We start from the raw sequence: 23,086 nt of genomic DNA, 5'->3' as shown, positions 1-23,086 counted from the left end.
TAGGATCCTACGCAGTGCCGTAGGGGACCGCACCGCCACTTCCCAGCAAATTAGGGACACTGTTGCTCCTGGGGTATCGGCGAGGACCATTCGCAACCGTCTCCATGAAGCTGGGCTACGGTCCCGCACACCGTTAGGCCGTCTTCCGCTCACGCCCCAACATCGTGCAGCCCGCCTCCAGTGGTGTCGCGACAGGCGTGAATGGAGGGACGAATGGAGACGTGTCGTCTTCAGCGATGAGAGTCGCTTCTGCCTTGGTGCCAATGATGGTCGTATGCGTGTTTGGCGCCGTGCAGGTGAGCGCCACAATCAGGACTGCATACGACCGAGGCACACAGGGCCAACACCCGGCATCATGGTGTGGGGAGCGATCTCCTACACTGGCCGTACACCACTGGTGATCGTCGAGGGGACACTGAATAGTGCACGGTACATCCAAACCGTCATCGAACCCATCGTTCTACCATTCCTAGACCGGCAAGGGAACTTGCTGTTCCAACAGGACAATGCACGTCCGCATGTATCCCGTGCCACCCAACGTGCTCTAGAAGGTGTAAGTCAATTACCCTGGCCAGCAAGATCTCCGGATCTGTCCCCCATTCAGCATGTTTGGGACTGGATGAAGCGTCGTCTCACGCGGTCTGCACGTCCAGCACGAACGCTGGTCCAGCTGAGGCGCCAGGTGGAAATGGCATGGCAAGCCGTTCCACAGGACTACATCCAGCATCTCTACGATCGTCTCCATGGGAGAATAGCAGCCTGCATTGCTGCGAAAGATGGATATACACTGTACTAGTGCCGACATTGTGCATGCTCTGTTGCCTGTGTCTATGTGCCTGTGGTTCTGTCAGTGTGATCATGTGATGTATCTGACCCCAGGAATGTGTCAATAAAGTTTCCCCTTCCTGGGACAATGAATTCACGGTGTTCTTATTTCAATTTCCAGGAGTGTATATGTTCAGTTCCAAAGATACGCATAAAATATCATCCGAAATTGTGCTAAATTATTTCTAGCAGTTAGTTCACGAGCCCACGCCAATAGCAAACGGTTGTGAAAACACACTTGACCTCTTAGCAACAAATAATCCTGAGTTAATAACCACCAGCAAAACACATACAGAGATTAGTGAACTCTGGGTTGTCGTAGAGAGACTGAATATTGTAATCCCCAAATCCTCGAAAAATAAACTAAAAATATACCTATTCAAAAAAGCAGATAAAAATTCACTTGTCGCCTTCCTGAGGGACAAGCTCCACTCATTTCAAATTAATAATATAAGTGCCGACCAGATGTGGCTTAAATTCAAAGAAATAGTATCGGCAACATTTGAGAGGCTTATACCAAATAAACTAACAAACGACGGAGCTGATCCTCGATGGTACACAAAACGGGTTAGAGCACTGTTACAGAAACAACGAAACAAACATGCCAAATTTAAACAGACCCAAATCCTCAAGATTGGCGATCCTTTACAAAAGCTCGAAACTTAGCGCAGAGATCAACGCGAGACGCCTATAACACTTTCCACAACGAAACTTTGTCTCGAAACCTGACAGAAAATCCAAAGAAATTCTGGTCGTATGTGAAGTTATGTTAGCGGCAAGAAACAATCAACGCCTTCTCTGCGCGATAACAATGGAGATACTATCGAAGACAGTGCTGCCAAAGCAGATGTACTAATTACAGCCTTCCGAAATGCCTTCACAAAAGAAGACGAAGTAAATATTCGAGAATTCGAATCGAGAACAGCTGCCAACATCAGTAACGTAGATGTAAATATCCTCGGAGTAGTGAAGCAACTTATATATATATATATATATATATATATATATATATATGTATGTATAACTTAATCACTTAATAAAAGCAAGTCTTCTGGTCCAGACTGTATACCAATTACGTTCCTTTCGGAGTATGCTGATGCATTAGCTCCATATTTAACAATCATATACAACCGTTCGCTCGACGAAATATCCGTACCCAAAGACTGGAAAGTTGCACAGGGCACACCAATATTCGAGAAAGGTAGTAGGTGTAATCCACTAAATTACAGGCCCACATCGTTGATGTCGATGTGTAGAGGATTCTGCAACATATGTTTTGTTCGAACATTATGAGTTACCTCGAAGAAAACGGTCTATTGACACACAGTCAACATGGGTTTAGAAAACATCGTTCCTGTGAAACACAACTAACTCTTTATTCACATGAGGTCTTGAGTGCTACTGACAAGGGATTTCAGATCGATTCCGTATTTCTGGATTTCCAGAAGGCTTTTGACACTGTACCACACAAGCGGCTTGTAGTGAAATTGCGTGCTTATGGAATATCGTCTCAGTTATGTGACTGGATTTGTGATTTCCTGTCAGAGAGGCCACAGTTCGTAGTAACTGACGGAAAGTCATCGAGTAAAACAGAAGTGATTTCTGGCATTCCCCAAGGTAGTGTTACAGGCCCTTTGCTGTTCCTTATCCATATAAACGATTTTGGAGACAATCTGAGCAGCCGTCTTAGGTTGTTTGCAGATGACGCTGTCGTTTATCGACTGACAAAGTCATCCGAAAATCAAAACAAATTGCAAAACCATTTAGAAAAAATATCGGAATGGTGCGAAAAGTGGCAGTTGACCTTAAATAACGAAAAGTGTGAAGTCACCCACATGAGTACTAAAAGGAACTCGTTAAACTTCGGTTACATGATAAATCAGTCTAATTTAAAAGCCATAAATTCATCTAAATACCTAGGTATTACAGTTACGAACAACATAAATTGGAAAGAACACATAGAAAATGTTGTGGGGAAGGCTACCCAAAGACTTCGTTTTATTGGCAGGACACATAGATAATGTAACACATATACTAAGGAGACCGGCTACACTACGCTTGTCCGTCCTCTTTTAGAATACTGGTGCACGGTCTGGCATCCTTACCAGATAGAATTAACGGAGTGCATCGAGAAAGTTCAAAGAAAGGCAGCACGTTTTGTATTATCGCGAAATATGGGAGATAGTGTCACAGAAATGATACAGGATTTGGGCTGGAAATCATTAAATAAAAGGCGTCTTTCGTTGCCACGGAATCTTCTCACGAAATTCCAATCACCAACTTTCTCCTCCGAATGTGGAAATATTTTGTTGACACCGACCTACATAGGGCGGAAAGATCACCACGAGCTATACGAGATTGGAATAACAGAGAATTGTGAAGGTAGTTTTGCAGAGTATCCATGTAGATGTAGAGTTTCAGTCTGTGCTTCACAGCTTTGAAGAAATACGCTTTTTTATAGAGTGACTTAGCAAATGTCATGGGATAGTGGTACACAGATGGCGTAGGTGCGTTGTAAGCGCATCACACTACCCCCCGGGTCAGCTGCAGTTGTACAGGAGAACTTCTGAGGAGGGTTGTGCAAGTGATTTGTGTATCTTGCAACGTCGTTAAGAGTTGACTCCTGTCCGAAGGATGGGAATTTCGATTTTGGCAGTGGGGTAGGAATTTGGCTTGACACTGTCAACCGCGTGGAGGGTATATCGTTAATGGTTGAATGAGGGCGTCACAGTCCACAACAGACGAACTACCAGCCGGCCAGCCACCCACAACGACCGTGACAGGCGATGTCTGAGACGGATTGCCAATAGTGAGAGAAGGGCAACAGTGCAAGAGATCATGGCTCAATTCAATAAAAGACCTGACTGACACCTCTTCCAGTGGACAAGCCATACGAACATGGGCTCCATGTGGTATATGGACTGGCACCGCATACAAGGTGCCACTATTAACACAACGTCATCGCGCACAATGCCTTGCATTCCTCGTCAGTCACAGGGATGGGCAGTGGAACAATGGCTTAACGTGATATAGTCTTAATTTCAACTGCACCATGCCGAAGGGAGGCACGGTGTGTGACGTAGACCACACGAATCTCTGGGTCCTGCCTGCCAAGATGTGGTCCGAGGCGGTGGTGTCTCTATTATGGTTCAAATGGCTCTGAGCACTATGGGACTCAACTTCTGAGGTCATCAGTCCCCTAGAACTTAGAACTAGTTATACCTAACTAACCTAACGACATCACACACATCCATGCCCGAGGCAAGATTTGAACCTGCGACTGTAGCAGTCTCGCGGTTCCAAACTGCAGTGCCTAGAACCCACGGCCCCTTCGGTGCATTTTACTGGTACGAATGGGCCTTCTAGTTGTTCCAGAAAGGATTTTGATTGCTCTGTGGTGTAATGAGCTGCTTGTGGATCATCTCCACCAAGTTTTGGCCTTCCGACACATGTTACCCGGGAACGGTTCCAGGAACATGCAGGAGAAGTCCAAAGCATGAGTTCCCCACCTGGGTGCCCAGATTTGAACCCCATCGAGCATATCTGGGATGTCACGGAACGCAGGCTCCTTGCCGTGCATCCTGCACCCACGAGCAGATCAGAACTGGCTGCCGCTTTGCAAACTATTTGGTGTCAGCTGCTTCCAGAGGAGTACCAGGGACTTGTGGATTCACTTCCACGGCGTCTCACTGAAGTCTGCAGGGCCAGTGGAGGCTCCATGTGATGTGCCTATCCCATGACATTTGCTAAGTCAGTGTCCTGCTGACCATTATTCAACACCATGGAGATGGCATGGAGCACACAAACATTGTCATGAAGGGAAAGTGTAGTGGATGTTTGGACATTGAAACGGTTAGCACTTCAGCAGAATCGCACAAATTATGTAGGTGTAATACCATATATACTCTGTACACAGTGAGTAAGCGGTAACTGTTTACAATGTGCCACAGTGATGTAGGACAGATACAGATGGACAATTTGGTGCCAGACAGTTGTGCTCTGTCAAGCCGCAAAACAGTCTCACACTGGCGAACATATTAGCTCAGCTGACGAAGGCCAAAAATAGGTGAACAGAAGAAAAAGTCGTGTAGTAGCGATTTTCCGTGCAGTGCTATGAAGGGCCATGATGAACAACATACTAAAAATCACCTTCAGTACGGTGTGACCATGGATGTGGGGGGAATTTCAAAGATCACTTTTAATTTTTTTCTCGAGTAGCTCCAAAAACGCGGCTTCTAGCGAAATTGCTTAACAGTAAAAAATTAAATTTCGTACAAAAAAGGTCCCATTCAGTTTCTTCTAGGACTGATAATTTCCTCGTTGCAGAGACTGGAAGAATACAGATTGTTATTAAAATGTGTTTTAATGGCATAAAATTGATGTTCAATGTAAAATGAAAGGGTTAAGCGGTAATATTAAATTATATACCGCGACTAAGTTCAGTAGAGTGTTAGTAATGGTTAAATTGTATTCCAGAAGCGTAACAGGATGGTGGCGGCTGGAGTGAATGGTAGAAGCGCAAGAGAAGATAGGTCGAAGGATTGTGGCCACGCGTTCCCCTCCTTCATAAGTCTGTAAAATGAAGACCGAAGAGGCCAGTCCCCACTCTCTCTACAATGTTACGCCACAATAAGTAATTACAGGGGGTTTCACGAAGTTATACCTCGAGTAATGAAACACTGACAATGCAGTGTGCAGACACGCCAAGGGGTGCTTCTACTCCACAGAGTGCGTTAACACTACACGCAATACAGATATGAATTTATTCTTAGTCATACCTGCAGCTATCTTCACAACAATTGAGGACACAGATACGGTTTCTGGACAACGCATCCATATAAGGTAGCTCTAATTTATACTGTATTTTCCCATGGAAACATTTTTTCAGCAATTCAGGATTGGCTAGGTACCTGAAAGTTGGTTTTATAACGTCTAATACCGCAAGTGGCAATTCATGTTTGTGGGTGTATGCTTCTCCACTGTGTTTGCCTGAAGATAAGAGGTTTGTCCAGAAAGTAAGTTCCGATCGGTCGCAAAATGGACACGCAGTGAAAACCCGATGCAGCTTTGCACAGATGTGTTGGGTAGTGTCTCTAGTATGACCGTCGATCGCATCGAGACGCTCTTTTCAGTTGTGAGCGCACTGTGAGCGAGTAAAGGTGCCTACAACAACGATGTCTCCCGCCAAGTAGGAGGGCCTGCTGAGAGGCTTTCTCCTTAATGAATGCAGCCCACCTAACACAACTGCCACGCACTTCCTTCTTCATGGCAATTGTCAGCCGCACTCTGCAGGGGCAGTGAAGACGCTCCTGCGGCCTTTTCGATGGGAAGTCTTCGATCACCCACAACACAGCCCTAATTGGCTCGTCCTGAGTATCGTCTCTGTTCACATGAATCGCTGGATACGAACACAACACCTGGGCGCAGGCTACGCGCTATAGACCAGCGTAGAGAGTTATCGGAAAGCACAGGCGGTTGCCTTCTATGACGATGGTGTTAGAAATTTGGTATAAAGCTCCGACAAATGTCTACATCAGAGCGGCGACAATGTAGAGAAGTACCTGGAAAGTGTAGCTAACTCTTGCAAATAAAATGTTTCCGATTTTCACTGTCGTTTCCATTTAGCGACTGATCGGAACTTACATTCTGGACAGCTCTCGTATTTCCACCAGAATATGTCACAAAGGGAATGTTGAGGATTATCATCCGTTGAAAGTTTGTGACAGAATATTGCCAACAAGACATCTCCTCACTTTTTTAGATATGCGTTCACTGTTACGACCTATTTCGAGCAAAAACAGATAGATATATGCAAAACTAAAAACTGAAATCAGTTTGTAGCACGCAATGTTAAAGAAACCACATCGTAAATAGAGGAACAAGCAAAGATAATCTTTCTCACAGCCTTCTAGACTCATCTGCAGTTCGTATCGATTGCGTGAACGAAAAATTAACGCACAAAAAAATCCTAACGTAGGGAAGGTGAATCACAGCATAGAAAGAGGCGACATGGCAGGCGCAAACGCCCAAACAAACTTTTTTTAAACCTATTTGTAGCCGAAATTCAATTATGAAGCTTTACGACGTTATTAACAAAGAATTGATCTAAATTGCGCAATAAAAAAAACACGAATTTTTTCGCAAGTTTTGCCTTGCATCTGCCCATAAAGAATCGGGGATCGCTGTGGCGGCTACTTAACTGGTAAACTGTTTCGAGTCCACTGTGCGCTAACGCGACAGTTCTATAAATCAGAGCAGAAGCGATGCACTAACTCCTTCCCCCTCTCCCGTCCTTCGTTTTTCTTCTCCTTCCCCCCTTTTTTCTTTCCCATCATCTGTCAAGGTTCGCCCCGTCTGCCCTCGGCTGTGGTATGTCATATTTGCCAACTTTTTAGTGCAGTGTTCAAGTGAATGTTCAGTGTTTTCTTCCTTCCAAAGTGTTGCGAACAGAAATCATGCTATCGCTGGGTGTGAATTTTATGTCTCTTGCGAACAGAAACCAGACTGTCGCCGTGTTTTTTAATTGTCTGTCTATTATTTTACCTGTCTGCTTCATATGTATTTTATTAGCATCATCATCCCTTTGTTCTATGATTTAAGACGGGGTAGGACGTCAAACGGGCCGACTTCGAGAAGGAGAGGCACCACGGGACATTTTAATTTGCACTGTCTATACTTTTGCAAATAAATTCATAAAACTCTGTCAGCATGACCAGGAAGGATTCAGGATTCACACTCATAGCAGTGGAAGTTCAAAAACACGAAAAAATAATGTTTTTAAATGTGAAATTTCATGATTTTTTTCACTTACTATTGGCTGCATTTTTTGCTATAGATACACTTTTCTTCACAAGTAAGAGAGATCCTTCGATGAATTTTGCACAGCTTACAAACCATACTTACAGGTGTATGAAACTCTAGAATTTATTTAATCTATGGAAAAATGAATGGGCTGTTACGTTGTAAACTTCGTGTTTAGAGAAAACTCGAATTTTATAGTTAATTATCTCAATTTTTACAACAGTTTTTAAGAGATTTGGGAAATTCTAGAATTTCTTACACCTGTAAGTATGGTTTGCATGCTGTGCAAAATTCATCGAAGAATCTCGCTTACTTGTGAAGAAAAGTGTACCTACAGGAACAAATGCAGCCAATACCAAGTGAAAAAATGATGAAATTTCACATGTAAAAAAAAATTGTTTTGTTATGTCTTTGAACTTCCTCTGCTATAAGTGTGAATCCTGAATCCTTCCTGGTCATTCTGACGAAGTTTTATGAATTTATTTGTAAAAGTATAGTATGCCATCGGTGTTTGCTAAAGTTATCGAGAAGGTTGTATATACAAGGTTACTGGAGCATTTAAATTCACATAATTTGCTGTCAAATGTACAGTTTGATTTTAGAAATGGTTTAACAACTGAAAATGTTATATTATTTTTTCTCTGTGAGGGTTTGGACGGATTAAATAAAAGGTTGCGAAAGCTAGGTGTTTCCTTTGATTTAACGAGGGCTTTTGACTGTGTTGATCACAAAATATAACTGCAGAAATTGGACCACTATGGAGTAAGCGGAATAGCTTACAATTGGTTCGCCTCTTACTTTAAGCACAGAAAGCAGAAGGTAATTCTCCGCAATATTGAGAGTGGTAGTGATGTTTAGTCCCAATGGGGCACTGTTAAGCGGGGCGTTGCCCAGGGGTCGATGCTGGGACCACTGCTGTTTCTTATTTATATAAATAATATGCCTTCTACTATTACAGGTGATTCAAAAAGATTTCTGTTTGCTGATGACACCAGCTTGGTAGTGAAGGATCTTGTGTGTAATATTGAAACATTATCAAATAATGTAGTTCATGAAATAAGTTTGTGGCTTGTGGAAAATAATTTGATGCTAAATCACAGTAAGACTCAGTTTTTACAGTTTCTAACTCACAATTCAACAAGAACCGATATTTCGATCAGACAGCATGGGCATATTATAAGCGAGACGGAACAGTTCAAGTTCCTAGGCGTTCGGATAGATAATAAGCTGTTGTGGTAAGCCCATGTTCTGATCTTGTTCAGAAACTAAATGCTGCTTTATTTAACATTAGAACAGTATCTGAAATAAGTGACAGTTCAACACGAAAAGTAGTCTACTTCGCATATTTTCATACGCTTATGTCATATGGTATTATTTTTTGGGGCAATTCTTCTGATTCAAAAAGGGTATTTTTGACTCAAAAACGGGCTGTTCGAGCTATATGTGGTGTAAGTTAGAAGACCTCTTGTCGACCCGTATTCAATAGTCTGGGAATTCTGACATTGCCCTCACAGTATATATTTTCTTTAATGTCGTTTGTTGTTATCAATATTAGCTTATTCTCGAGAGTTAGCAGCTTTCACTCAGTTAATACTAGGCAGAAATCAAATCTGCATGTGGAATGCACTTCCTTGACTCTTGTGCAGAAAGGAGTGCACTATTCTGCTGCATCCATTTTCAATAAGCTACCACAAGAGCTCAGAAATCTTGGCAGTAGCCCAAACACTATTAAGTCTAGACTGAAGAGTTCCTCATGGCTCACTCCTTCTATTCTGTCGAGGAGCTCCTGGAAGAGCAGAAAAATTAAGCAAATTCCAGTGTTGCATTGTTGATTTTCTTTATTTAAACTTACGAATTGTCGCCTGAATACGTTTCTTATACAGGGTGTTATAAAAAGGTACGGCCAAACTTTCAGGAAACATTCCTCACACACAAAGAAAGAAAATACGTTATGTGGACATGTGCCTGGAAACGCTTACTTTCCATGTTAGAGCTCATTTTATTATTTCTCTTCAAATCACATTAATCATGGAATGGGAGCACACAGCAACAGAACGTACCAGCGTGACTTCAAACACTTTGTTACAGGAAATGTTCAAAATGTCCTCTGTTAGCGAGGATACATGCATCCACCCTCCGTCGCATGGAATCCCGGATGCGCTGATGCAAGCCTGGAGAATGGCGTATTGTATCACAGCCGTCCACAATACGAGCACGAAGAGTCTCTACGTTTGGTACCGGGTTTGCGTAGACAAGAGCTTTCAAATGCCCCCATAAATGAAAGTCAAGAGGGTTGAGGTCAGGAGAGCGTGGAGGCCATGGAATTGGTCCGCCTCTACCAATCCATCGATCACCGAATCTGTTGTTGAGAAGCGTACGAACACTTCGACTGAAATGTGCAGGAGCTCCATCGTGCATGAACCACATGTTGTGTCGTACTTGTAAAGGCACATGTTCTAGCACCAGAGGTAGAGTATCCCGTATGATATCATGATAACGTGCTCCATTGAGCGTAGGTGGAAGAAACTAAAATGAGCTCTAGCATGGAAATTAAGCGTTTCTGGACACATATCCACATAACATCTTTTCTTTATTTGTGTGTGAGAAATGTTTCCTGAAAGTTTGGCCGCACCTTTTTGTAACACCCTGTATTTCATTTTATCTGTTTCTACTATCGTGTTATAATTTCATGTATTGACTCGTTCCATGACCATGGAGACTTCTCCTTAATTTGGTCCCACGGAACAATAACTAAATAAATAAAAGTAAAAGTGCAAATTAAAATGTCCTGTGGTGCCTCTCCCGCTCAAAGTCGGCCCGGTTCACATCCTGCCCCCTGAAGCTCCACGATTTCTCGCCATGTTACCATTTATGTCTCCGATTTTATCGCCTGTTTTTATTATATATTCAAAGGTATGTGCTGAGATTCGATCAGGATAGAGCCAGTGAAAAATGTCGATAGTTCCCAACCGCAAAGTTGGACGATAGTACATCTCCGAGTAGTAAGATCTTTGACAGCTAACAGAGGTAGGTGCACGCGGTAAAAGTTTGAGTAGTGGTGAGGAGATGCGCAGAGACAGCAGACGTGTGTCGAGTCGGAGCTAGATGCCTGCAGGAGGCAGCCAGGTCGTGACAGCATCAAAGTAAGAATTGGCGCTGCGCACATAACAAGCTATATATTGAGCGAAACTCGGCACATGCCTGGGGAAACTAGAAAGAATAATTAATAAAATATGTTTTCTTTGGTTAAATAATGTCTAAAAGCTAGATAGAAATCCCGTTGTTGATGCAATAAGCTTTTGTGAAACTTTCTCGTAAATTCATGCTATAGAAGTTTTTTTAGTTTTTCACTTGTGCCTTAAAAGTTTGAACAATAAATATTTTTTAGATAAAATGAGAGTTTCGTCCTACACCTTATGTCGTTCTCCACATCCTGTGCTTGCATTGAACCAAAAGGTACATTAAAGTAAAGTTCCCATGAGTAAAGCTAATAATTTCATTTATCAGAGTAAAATAATCTATATGCCATTGCACAGTTGGCAAATTGTTCAGATCAGGACAGAATTTTTATTAAGTAACAAACAGGGCCAAAATGAGTAAAGTTATCTAGAATGACAATTTTATGCCATTGCACTACGGCTGAGTTGAATATATGTTTTATTATCGGCTAAACGGGAAGGAGTGCACGAGCTAAGTCTACAGACGCAGTCAGATGCAGGTTGGTGACTTTCATTTATTTTTACCACTAAACTTTCATGCAGTCAGATGTGTATTTTGAGTATTAATTTTCCAACAATATTTTCATGCAGTCAGATAAAGTTCAGTTCAGTTAAACACGCAAGTTTTATTAAAGACTAAAGCAGTCACATGCCGGTCAGTCTAGTTTAAATAGAGAAGTTTATTAACAACACTTTCAATATTATCTTCACCTTTTTAAAACAAAGTCTGTAGGCTGAAAAGCGGCATACTAAGCTGCTGCTAGCCCGCCCCCTTCGGGGGGATTCGAAACTGAATAAAGACAAAGAAGAGTGCACTGACCCGGTGCTGGGACAGGAGGGGACGCAGCGGCCGTCGTGCAGCACCCCGCGGCAGGCGAAGCAGGCGTCCGGGCCGGGGCCGTCGCAGCCGCCGAGGCACTGCGGGTGGCAGCGCCTGCAGGCGCCGCTCTGGTCGCACCAGCGGGGGTCGCCCGAGCGCTGGCACAGCCGCGGGCCCCAGCAGCGCGTCGAGTTGCAGCTCGACTCGGGGCAGGGCTCGCGCTCCGGCCTGCAAGCAGAGGACCACACGTCTCACCACACCACACCACACCACACCTTTTTTTTTCTTTATTGTTATTTTAATCACCTTTTACAAGGCGGGCTGTCAGCAGCATATTACGCTGCTCTTCAGCCGTGACTGGTACAATAATATGACATATAGGTGGCACAGATAATACAATAAAAACGGCGGGCAAAAACTGTAGATACGAAAAACAATAAACATGAAGCCGTTCACGCTGGACGAGAAAAAACACTAACACTTGTTGACACAGCGCACATAACCCGGATGTCTGTGACGGCACACGTGTACAATGGTGGCGTGACGGCGAAAGAACACTAAACATAAAACGAAGGCACACACACACGACACACTGAAGGCGATGATCTCCAGCGCGCGAATGTCCACTGAGCGGGGACCTGCCGAGAGAGGAGGAGGTGGGGTGGTGGGTGGGAGAGGGAGAGGGGAGAGCAGAGATGCCACGGGCAGGGGAGATAGGGGAAAGGGAGGAAGGGGGAGGGGAAGCCCGGGGGAAGAGGGGTGGAGGAAGGGAGATGGGGGGAAGAGGAGAGAGAAGAGAGGGAGGGTGCCTAAAGGAAAAGACACAGGAAGTGGGAGGGGAGCATCAAAGTTGATAGGAGGGATAGATGGAGGGGAGGAGGACATCATCAGGGAGGGGGAGCTGGCGGAAGCCACCTTGGGAGAGGGTAAGGAGGGTGGAGAGATGGAGACCAGGTGGGACGTGGGAATACAGGGGCGGCAGCGGGCAGGGGTGGGAGAGGATGAGCGAGACAACCGGGTGAGGAGGATCGAGTTTACGGGAGGTGTACAGGATCTGTATCCTTTCAAGAAAAGGGAGGAGGTGGGGGAACGGAATGAGGTCGTACAGGATCTGCATGGGGGAGGGGAGACAGATGCGATAGGCGAGGCGGAGAGCATGGCGTTCAAGGATTTGAAGGGATTTATAAAAGGTAGGGGGGGGGGGGGTGGAGATCCAGGCCGCCACACTACACCGCCCACCAGCTGGATTAAGGTGCGCGTCATTTACGACAGCGGCCAAGTTTAGGTTCGTTCTGCGTATCTGACGCCACAAAACACAGTCTGCCAACGAACAGAGAACGACGTTGCCAGAGCTCGACTGCAGTGCAGAGCACAGACGAGTATCTTCAGTTTTAGAAACGTTCAGTCATAAATAAAGTAATTGAACAAAAGCAATGTCTTGATACCATACTTTCTTTTATAGAAAATTTGGAAAAGCATTCCTTATACCAATTGCTTCATATTCTGTTCTGTACATAGTTCCGTGTAGTCAGCGCGTACACAACTTTCCCACTAGAGCACGATCCCCGCTAAGCACAACAGCGCAGGCGCAACGCTCGTCTGTCTCCGCTCTACGAGATGGCGCTGCCATAAAGACGGACCAAATTCTGCTTCCGCCGATCCGCGTATTTATATGTAACGCAGCCAATGAGATTGCTGCTAACGTAGAACCTTTTCTCCTCGCGGATCACACTCGTGCAGTGATACCTGAACACGCATTATAACGAGTGTACAGACCTCCGATTAGTCAGTCTGCATTAGTCTGTAGTCAAGTTTCAGTCTGCGCCTAATAAGATTATCATATTCCTGTACATAGCCATGAAGATAAATGACTAGACACTTTGTCAAGTATCAGAGATATGTGAGAATAAGATTTACGTACCAAGACCAAAGGAAGTTCAGATTGTCAATTGTAAACAGCATCCAGAATCAAGTTACATAATATCTATGATTTTTATTATTTTAATAAATGTGTGTGAAAATTAATCAAGTTCTGTTTAAAGTTGGTCACTGTCAATCTGCTACTCTAAGCGTGCAAGTGGCATTTCCATCGTCTGACCTAACGGCAGAAGATAAACACGCCACGATAAGACCACGAGACATATTGCTGACACTCGCCTACTTCGTTAGAGCGACAAGTCAAATAATCTGATGGTGTGTGTACCGAAGGTCTTACAGTACGCACACCACATATTCTATTAATTAATTAAACGAAACAAGCAATAAGCCTCCTAATTAAGGCGACAGCAAGGAAAGGTGTTTGTATCATTCTCACTAACCGCTTTTTCGCAATAAAGAACAGCGGTAATTGTTTATTTCCTATTGTACTTCAACGAAATGTGAGTAATTCATAATCATACCAACAGTGTTTGTCGGTATTTTGCGTGATATTTTAAAGTCCTCCAGGAGACCTATTGAACGACGAGCTGTGCTAGCGTAATGGTTAAAATGTATGGCTGCTGAGCGAAAGGTTCTGAGTTCAAACCAAGCCGGCACGGCAGCTCAGCGTGTTTAGTCAGAGGGTTAGCTGCCCTCTGTAATAAAAAAACTGAGCTAATCGATCAACGACGAACTTAAACGGGTGTCTTACGACGTCCGCCCTGAGCAGATGCAACGAACGAAAGCGAACAAAATGAGATTATATATATATATATAGACCTTGATCGATGCTTAATATTTTCTTTATTTTAAAAACAATATCGAAGTGTCTTACTTCACGAATTTTGTTCGTTTGAATGTAATTTTTTGAAATTTCTAGCGGCAACTAAAATCGACCATACGGAAAGTATACGCTACGGACTTTTACCTCTGCAAACTCTTCAGAATTTCGTGCAATGGTTTACTACATCATAATGTTGCACAATAACTGCGTTGAACATCGAAACAAAATTAAGTCATTTATGGGGGGAAGGTATCAGTGAAATCGAATGATAAAGTGTGTCAAAGCAGTCGAAACACCATGTATCTGCACAGGCGTACAGTGCAATGATGACAAAATCGCGCACATCGCGGAATGCGGGGAGCACGTCTCTGTAGCAGCGAAAGGGTTAATGCGGCCGTGGTGGCTTTACTTCATAAACTGCGCGCTCCCCCCTAAACGTAAGTTTGCAAACTATACTATGGCGCTGCTTCTGTTGGCGCGTGCAACTGGCAACGCAGCAATCTCCCGCGTCTGGGCGGGCATGCACGAACCGCTAAGATAAAAGTACTGAACTATAGTCCTGCATCAACAAGGCCAACAGTGCGGACCATCAGTCAGCAGTCAAAGATCTCCTGAGGCAAGACGGCTCACAACTTTTGGGAGTGGTATTTGATATATCAGTGAGCCGTGGTAAAAATTGCTGTTTCAAAGAGCGCACCGCAGCGCGTTGTGTGAAGCAGTCGCGCTCCGTTTCTGGCGGTGGCGCCGCTGTGGCAATCGCAGCTTTGGTGTCTCCCTCTGGTGGGAAAGGGGAAAGGTTGTCTGTTCACGTGCATTTAAGGGGCGCTATAAGCTCGCCAGTCGGACCCTTCCTTCCAACTATAACCTGGCATTGTTCCTCCTCCCCTCCCCAGGGCCCCCTTTTTCCTCTCCCCTCCTTCTCCCAGACCGGATTTTCCTCCTCCCCCCCCCCCCCGCCCCCTGAGACCCTGAACCCCATCCTCGCCAGTCGGTCAGTCTGGGTGAGTCTGGAGTCAGTCTGGCGTCATTCTCTTGTACCCAGCTTGCTAGTCTGTCTCTCGTCCGAATTTGTGGCGCAGTGAGAGAACGAGTGGTCGCCTGGTCGGGGCTTAGCCCTGCATCTGAGTCTGTGCGTGATTGCTCAGGTAAAGGTCATTGGTGGTTGGATCGATCGGTTGGTCGGTAGCGCACTGAGACACGAGATGACTTGTCCGTCTTGAGTGTCGGCGCATGTGAGGTCGCCACTTGAGTCCAGTGGACCGCTCCGTATAGCGAGGGGCAGTGGCTTTGAGGCCGACATGAGAGCAACAGGAGTCAACCCACGACATCGGTCTGGCCGGTGCGAGCTGCGACGCCGTGAGACGGGAGATCGGCGCGCCTTCCTGCGTCCGTTGAAGCGGCTGGCAGCGGACGGTTCGGCAAGCGTTTTGGGGGTGCTGCGCCAGGTCTTCGCCAGAAATCGCAGTTTATTAGAAGTTAAGTGATTGGTAATATGTTGTTTCATTTACTTGTTAAATTCTACTTGTTTTCTTGGTGAGGTCACCAGCCGCTTTGTTTTGGAGACGTCCCACCATTTTTCTCCGTTTGCCCACCCGCGGGAAGGTGGTTATTTGTGAACTAGGTGGTCCGTTTTTCCCTTATGGAACAGGGGCGGGTTAGAGCAACCTGCGGTTTGTTCAGTAATCTCCCTATCAATGTGCTGTACATTAATAGCTGCCTCTGTCATGTTTGTCGGATTCTGTGTGTTAACGAATTTATTGCTTGAAGTGTAACGGCCGAATTCCTGAAATATGTTTTTGTCTTGTCTATCATCTTGAGAGGCGGTATATGTGTACTGTAGAGCATGTTTGGTCAACCTTGTATAAGGTGGAAGATAGATACCACCTACAGGAAAATTAACGAGGCCTTTGGGGAAAAGAGAAGCAGCCAAGAGCAGTCCTAGAATAAGAAGGGAAAGGTGAAAGGAGCACAAGGTGCATATAGAGGGTCTATACAAGGGAGATGAGAGCAGTTTTATAGAAATGGAAGAGGACGTGGAGGACGACGAGACGGGACATATGATACTGCGAGAAGAATTTGACGGACCACTGAAAGGCCTGAATCGAAACAAGGCCCCGGTAGCAGACGGCATTTCGTCAGAACTACTGATAGGCTTGAGACAGCCAGCCATGGCAAAATTATTCCATCTGGTTTTCACGATGTACGACACAGGCAAAATACCCCTGGACTCCTAGGAGAATGTAACAACTGCAATTCCAAAGAAAGCTGATGCTAACAGTGTGTGAATCACTGAAATATCAGTTTAATAAGCTAACTCACAAAATACTAACACGAATTCTTTACAGAAGAATGGAAAAAACGGGTACAAGCAGACCTCAGAGAAGAACAGTTTGGATTCCGGAGAAATATAGGAATAATGACCCTATGTCTTACCTCAGAAGACAGGTGAAGGAAAGTCAAACATACGTGTGTAGCAATCCTAGACTTACAGAAAGCTTTAGACAATGTTGACTGGAATACTCTCTTTGAAATCCTGAAGGTAGGGTGTGGGACAAAATACAGGGAGTGGAAAACTATTTACAACTTGTACAGAAACCAGATGACAGTTATAAGAGGCGAGGGGCATGAAAGGGAAGCAAAGGTTGAGAAGGGAGTGAGAAAAGATTGTTATCTATCACTATCGTTATTCAGTCTATATATTGAGCAAGCGGTAAAGAAAACCAAAGAAAAATTTTGATTAGGAATTAAAGTTCAGGGAGAAAAAATAAAAACTTTGACGCGTGACAATTGTGAGTGTGTGGGTGCTATTCTGTGCAACAGATTAATCTAAGATGTTTCCTTTACGCTGTGGCTCCTGCAACATGCAATTTCCACCCCCACACTACTACAGAAGTCAGACAGACGCTCCTAACGTTCTAAAGAGAAATGCCTGAAAAACTTTCAGCAATAAATATCTTCTGGAGTCGTCTGCTGTAAGAAAATGACACAAAAATTTACAAAATTTCTTACGTACTTAGTGGGATACTTGGGTACTGGAGTAGTGCTAGTTAGTGTAAGAAAAACATGAAACTAACGAAAATTATTATTTACTTTGCAATTTTAGTTATGAACTGAACAAGTTATTTCCGGGTTCTTTTGGGAATGTGAAGTTACCTCTTAAGGATAGGATTCGCTAACGAAATTTCTATCTAAAGTTTAAGATTGTTATTGACTTGGCAGAATGGCTGAGAGCCATGCCTACTCAACTTGAATAATTATCCATTAGAATGTTCCTACGTACGGTTGAGGCTGTCGAGTGTGAAATGCAGTGAAGTGTACTGTTGTGGAGGAAATATGGGGCTCGCAATAGCTGTAGCGCACATTACCATAAGCTGCGATGACTGCTGTCTGCGCCGCTCGCTGCCGACAAATAAGATAACTCTCGTTCTATCTGGATTGACCTTCGCCAATCAAACTCCCCCTATGCCTTGATGAAATCAAGGACACCTATTCGCTCCTAGTCTAACTAATGTCGTGGTACACCGATCAGAAATCCAGTCCACCGTGATGCCGCTCAAAAATTCGCTCACAGGCGTTTAGCTATAGCTCTGTCTGTTCACACTGCACAATAACTGTGGCGGCCAACACAGTGAACAACGCTTAATCGCAAGGACTCAGTATAGAGTCGCACTGCGATTCGCTCTCTACAGAGGTGCTCTCCCAGTGAAGTACTGGGGAGAGACTTGTTCCTCGCTGTTTGAGTACACGTACGAGCGCACACGCTCTCGTTACATGTTCTCGCTCCAAGAGCGACAACGGAACGGCCCCTCTCCACGCCAGACCTGAAGGTGTATATCTTTCGGTCTCTTTCATTACTCCCTCAGCTCAAAGCATCAGGAATATTGTCTGCCAATCAGCATTGGTCTTCTGAAACGAGAGAATGAGGTTTCGTTTAAGGCGACCAATCCGGAAATCTGTAGCATTGGCTTTTGGCGTTTGCTGTCTCCCTGTGATAACCTCTGAAACTGTGTGCTATGTTTGTAAAGAATGCGTAGGGCGCTCCCACACAATATAGCGGAATTTGTTTTTAACCTGAACATGGGGTCGTTCTCCCTTTCATTCGGGCAAACGCTGTCTGCTCTACGGGCGGTCACCGGCCGACGTAGATAGGTTGACTTGTCCTCTGAAGGGACCAGCCCCCCGGCGTGCGGTTTGCCTCTCCTGAACTAAAAGCCCTTGCGACCGTCGTGTCTTGAATGGGTGTGTGTATGCCAGCTCTGAGTATTTAAATCTCAGTGCGCACTTGCGATTTACTAGTTATTTGCATATCGTTTACATGAATTCATACAACATTTACTTTATCTTATCGAGTTTCGGTTCGAATGAAGCGTCTTGATGTGCAGAATATGATGGTGAGGATGGAATATGTAAGCAATGAAGTTCAGGAGACCACAATGTCTTACACAATGACACTGTGATTCTGTCAGAGACAACAAAATACTTGGAAGAGCAATCGAACAGAATGGATAGTGTTTTGAAAGGAGGGTGTAATGTGAACATCAACAAAGCGAGACAAGGATAGTGGAATTAAACCAGGTGATGCTGAGGGAATTAGATTAGGAAACGAGGCACTTAAAGATGTAGGTGAGTTTGCTATGTGGGCAGCAGGATACCTGATGACAGCTGAAGTAGAGAGGAGACAAAATGCAGACTGTTAAAGGCAAGAAAGAGAAAATTGTTAATATCAAATACGGACCTAAGTGTTAGGAGGTCTCTTCTGAAGGTATTTGTCTGGAGTGTGGCTATGCATGGAAGTGAAACATGGACAGTAAATTGTTTAGGTATAAAGTGAATAGAATGTTTCGAAGTGTGGTGCTGCAGAAGAATGCTGAAAATGATATGGGTAGATCATGTATGAGGGTTGGAAATTTAATAGTGGCAACGATTTATTTACACCTCGTACAAAATAGATACGTGTTTCATAGTTTTACTGACCTTCAAAGTAGCCGCCAGTATTGCGTATAACCCGTTGCCAGCGATGTGTAAGTCGTAGGATACTCTTAGCAGTGCCAGTTGTGTTGACAGTTCGAGCGCGCGGTCTATTGCCAGACGAATTTGTAGCAGTTCTGAAGCAAATGCCGTGAAGTGTGTCCTTCAGTTTACAAATCGAGTTGAACTTACGAGGGCTTAAGTCAGGGGAGTGCAGTAGGTGGTATAGCACTTAGCAGCCCCATCAGTCAAACAAATCAGTAACAGCTTGCACTGTACGTACTTGAGCATTGTCCTGCTAAATGATGATCAGGTCCTGCAGAAAGTGTCACCACTTCTGTCTCTATGCTGTTCACTTTTGGTACACAACCTACGACCAGCTTAAAGACAGAATTCGTGTTAATATTCGACTTATTAAACTGATAGTTCGGTAATTTTCACACTTGTTAGAACCTCCTTTCTTTGGAATTGCAGTTATGGCATTCTTCTTGAAGTCTCAGTTTAAGTCTTCAGTTTACAAATCGAGTTGAACTTACGAGGGCTTAAGTCAGGGGAGTGCAGTAGGTGGTATAGCACTTAGCAGCCCCATCAGTCAAACAAATCAGTCTTGTAAACTGTCTCGTACATTTTGCACGCCAGATGGAAGAGTTTAGTTATGGCTGGCTTTCCCAAGGCTATCAGTAGTTCTGACGGGATGTCTTCTACCCCAGAGCCTTGTTTCGAGTGAAATCTTTCAGTCTCATCCTCATCCACATTGTCTTTCATTTCTATAACATTGCTCTGAAATTCATCTCCCTTGTATAGATCCTCCTTCCACCTTACAGCTTTCCTTTCTTTAATTAGGACTTGTTTTCTATCTGAGCTCTTGATACTGATGCAGTGACTTCTCTTTTCCCCAAAGAGCGCTTTGATTTTCGTGTAGGCGGTATCTATCTTTCTCCTAATGAAATATGCTCATAAATCATCACATTTGCCCTCAAGCCATTCCTGATTAGCCCCTCTGCACATTCTGTAGGCCTCATTTTTTAGACGTTTGTATTCCCTTTAATCTGCTTCATTCGCTGCATTTTTAAATTTTCTCCTTTCAGCATTTAAATTCAATATCTCTTGTGGTTTCCCAGGATTTTTACTTGGCCATATGTTTTTTATCTATTTGATCCTCTGCTGCCTTCAGTATTTCATATGTCAACGCTACCTATTCGTCTCATACTGTGTTCATTTTCCCTTGTCTAGTCGTTCGTCTCCAAATGCTCCCTCCGAAACATTCAACAATCTCTGTTTCTTTCAACTTATTCAGGTTCCATCACCTTAATTTCCTACCTTTTTGACAAGTTCTTGAGCCTTAATCTACAGTTCATAACCAATAAATTGCGGCCAGGTCCACCTCTGTCCTTGGAAATGTCTTAAAATTTAAAATCTGGATCCATAATCTCTGTCTTATCATTATATAATCAATCTGAGACCTTCCAGTGCCTCCAGGTCTCTTCCACGTATACGATCTTCTTTCACGATTATGAAACCAAATGTCTGCGACGGGGCTCTGTGCAAAATTCTATCAGGCGGCTTGCTCTTTCATTCCTTTCCCTCAGTCCCTATTCACGTACAGTTTTTCCTTCTCTTCCTTTTCCTACAATCGAATCCAGTCCCCCTTCATACTGAAATTTTCGTTCTCCTTAATTATCTGTATTATTTCTTTTATCTCCTCATACACTTCTTTTATCTTTTCATCATCTACGGAGCTAGTTGGTATATAAACTTGTACTATTGCTGTAGATGTTGGCTTTGTGGGTGTCACTGCTGCAATAATGCATTCACTATGCTTTTCTTTGTAGCATTCCGATCTACATATTCATTCACTTCTGCATTACCCCAATCTGAATTTGTATTTATAACCCTGTATTCACCTGACAGAAGTCCTGTTCCTCCTACTACCTAACTTCAGTAATTTCCACTATCTCTAACTTAAGTCCATTTTTTTTTAAATTTTCTAACGATCTGTGCGATTACGGAATCCAGCATTCCACACGCCGATTCGTAGAACGCCAGTTTTGTTTCTTCTGATGACGACATCCTCCTGACTAGTCCCCACCTGGAGATCCGAATGGAGGACTATTTTACCTCTGGAATATTTTACCCACGAGGATGCCATGATCTTTTACAATACAGTAGAGCCGCATGCCCTCGGTAGTCGTTATGGCTGTACTTTCCTGTTGGTTCCAGCCGTTCACAGTACCACCACAGCAAGGCTGTTTTTGTTGGTGCTACAAGGATAGGCCAGTCAGTCATCCTAACTGTTGCCCCTGCAGCCTCTGAAAAGGCTGCTACCCTTCTCCAGCAACCACACGTTTATTTGGCCTCTCAACAGATACCTCTGTGATGAGGCTAAACCTACAGCACGGCAAACCATATTGCTGAGGCACGCAAGCCACCCCACCAACGGATCATGAATATGGATTACTATAGTGGATAGCGTTGTACCTTCAGGATAGTGTAGCTAGGAACTCATGATTTTTTTCTGGTAGATATTCCAGTCTAGTGACCCATGTTAGAATCACATGAAGCTATGCGCCCTAGAGATCACCATAAGCAGATTCTAGCATTTTCTACTGTTTGTGCTGTTGCGAGACATGAGATTGCGTTTTGTGAAGCATTTGCAGATACTTTTAGTTCTGCACATTTAAGTACTGTGCAACAAATGGTTCCGCTACGGTCGCAGGTTCGAATCCTGCTTCGGGATTGGATGTGTGTGATGTCCTTAGGTTAGTTAGATTTAAGTAGTTCTAAGTTCTATGGGACTGATGACCTCAGAAGTTAAGTCCCATAGTGCTCAGAACCATTTGAACCATTTTGAAGAAATGGTAGAAATGGATCTGAGCACTATGGGACTTAACTTCTGAGGTCGTCAGTCCCCTTGAACCTAACTTACCTAAGGATATCACACACATCCATGCCCGAGGCAAGATTCGAACCTGCGACCGTAGCGGTCGCACGGTTCCAGACTGTAGCGCCTAGAACTGTGCAACATATCAAAGCTATTAGGAAAGTATTGTTAATAATTCTGTTCCCAAATTTTATGGCAAGTAAAATTCTATACATTTTTTAAAACTAATGATATTATTGTGTATGTGATTCAGTTATGTTTTGTCGCTCGTACGCCATCTTGTGCCTTTGTTAATTCAGTTTCCGGTTTCAGTAATTTTGATCATCTTCTGACTGAGCTAAAAAGAGAAAATGTGTACATTTATGAGGAACATACTGTAATAGAAGGCTATCAACTAATACAGACAGTACCAACACATAGTCCGCGAGATCAGCAAATATAACTGTCTTCATAAAGTTAACAGAATAAGCAAAAATTTATATAGCCATAAAGTGGCATCGTCACATAGAGTACAATAATGATGAAATGCTAAACACTGGAGCGAGATGAAGACTACACACATCCATGAATGAATACGAAGACAAGAGTGAATACTACTTATAGACAGAATAATGGTGGGACAGACAACTGATCCATCCTACAAGAGAAGTGGGGGTTCTCCAAGACATGGCAGCACTGTGACGTCACACAGAGGCAAGAGCTGCAGGCGTACCCAATATCCAATCGTGGGTTGGATCAGCGAGCAGCCATGAGACTGTGTGCATGTCATGCTTAAGGGTCGTTTAACTGAGGAAAGTCCATTGTGTCAATCAATACCAACATGCCACATATGTTCACTTGTGCAGAAAACATAGACATATTGTTTGTGTATG

At 43.9% G+C, this 23,086-nt stretch overlaps 1 protein-coding gene across 1 annotated transcript in view; it reads right to left on the bottom strand.

Annotated features, from left to right (window-relative positions):
- The window catches only part of LOC126424675 (insulin receptor-related protein-like), a gene marked incomplete at its 5' end in the record, with an annotated part of 166,117 nt that overhangs the window by 118,530 nt on the left and 24,501 nt on the right, over positions 1-23,086 (bottom strand). Inside the window, one exon of the mRNA XM_050087404.1 lies at positions 11,665-11,892. Within this exon, the coding sequence (XP_049943361.1) occupies positions 11,665-11,892 (228 nt within the window). The remainder of the gene's footprint in view (positions 1-11,664; positions 11,893-23,086) is intronic.

Source organism: Schistocerca serialis, chromosome 10, assembly GCF_023864345.2.
Source record: "Schistocerca serialis cubense isolate TAMUIC-IGC-003099 chromosome 10, iqSchSeri2.2, whole genome shotgun sequence".
NCBI lineage: Eukaryota > Metazoa > Arthropoda > Insecta > Orthoptera > Acrididae > Schistocerca > Schistocerca serialis.
The sequence above is the reverse complement of the archived record's forward strand: the minus strand, read 5'-3'. Positions and strand labels throughout refer to the sequence as shown.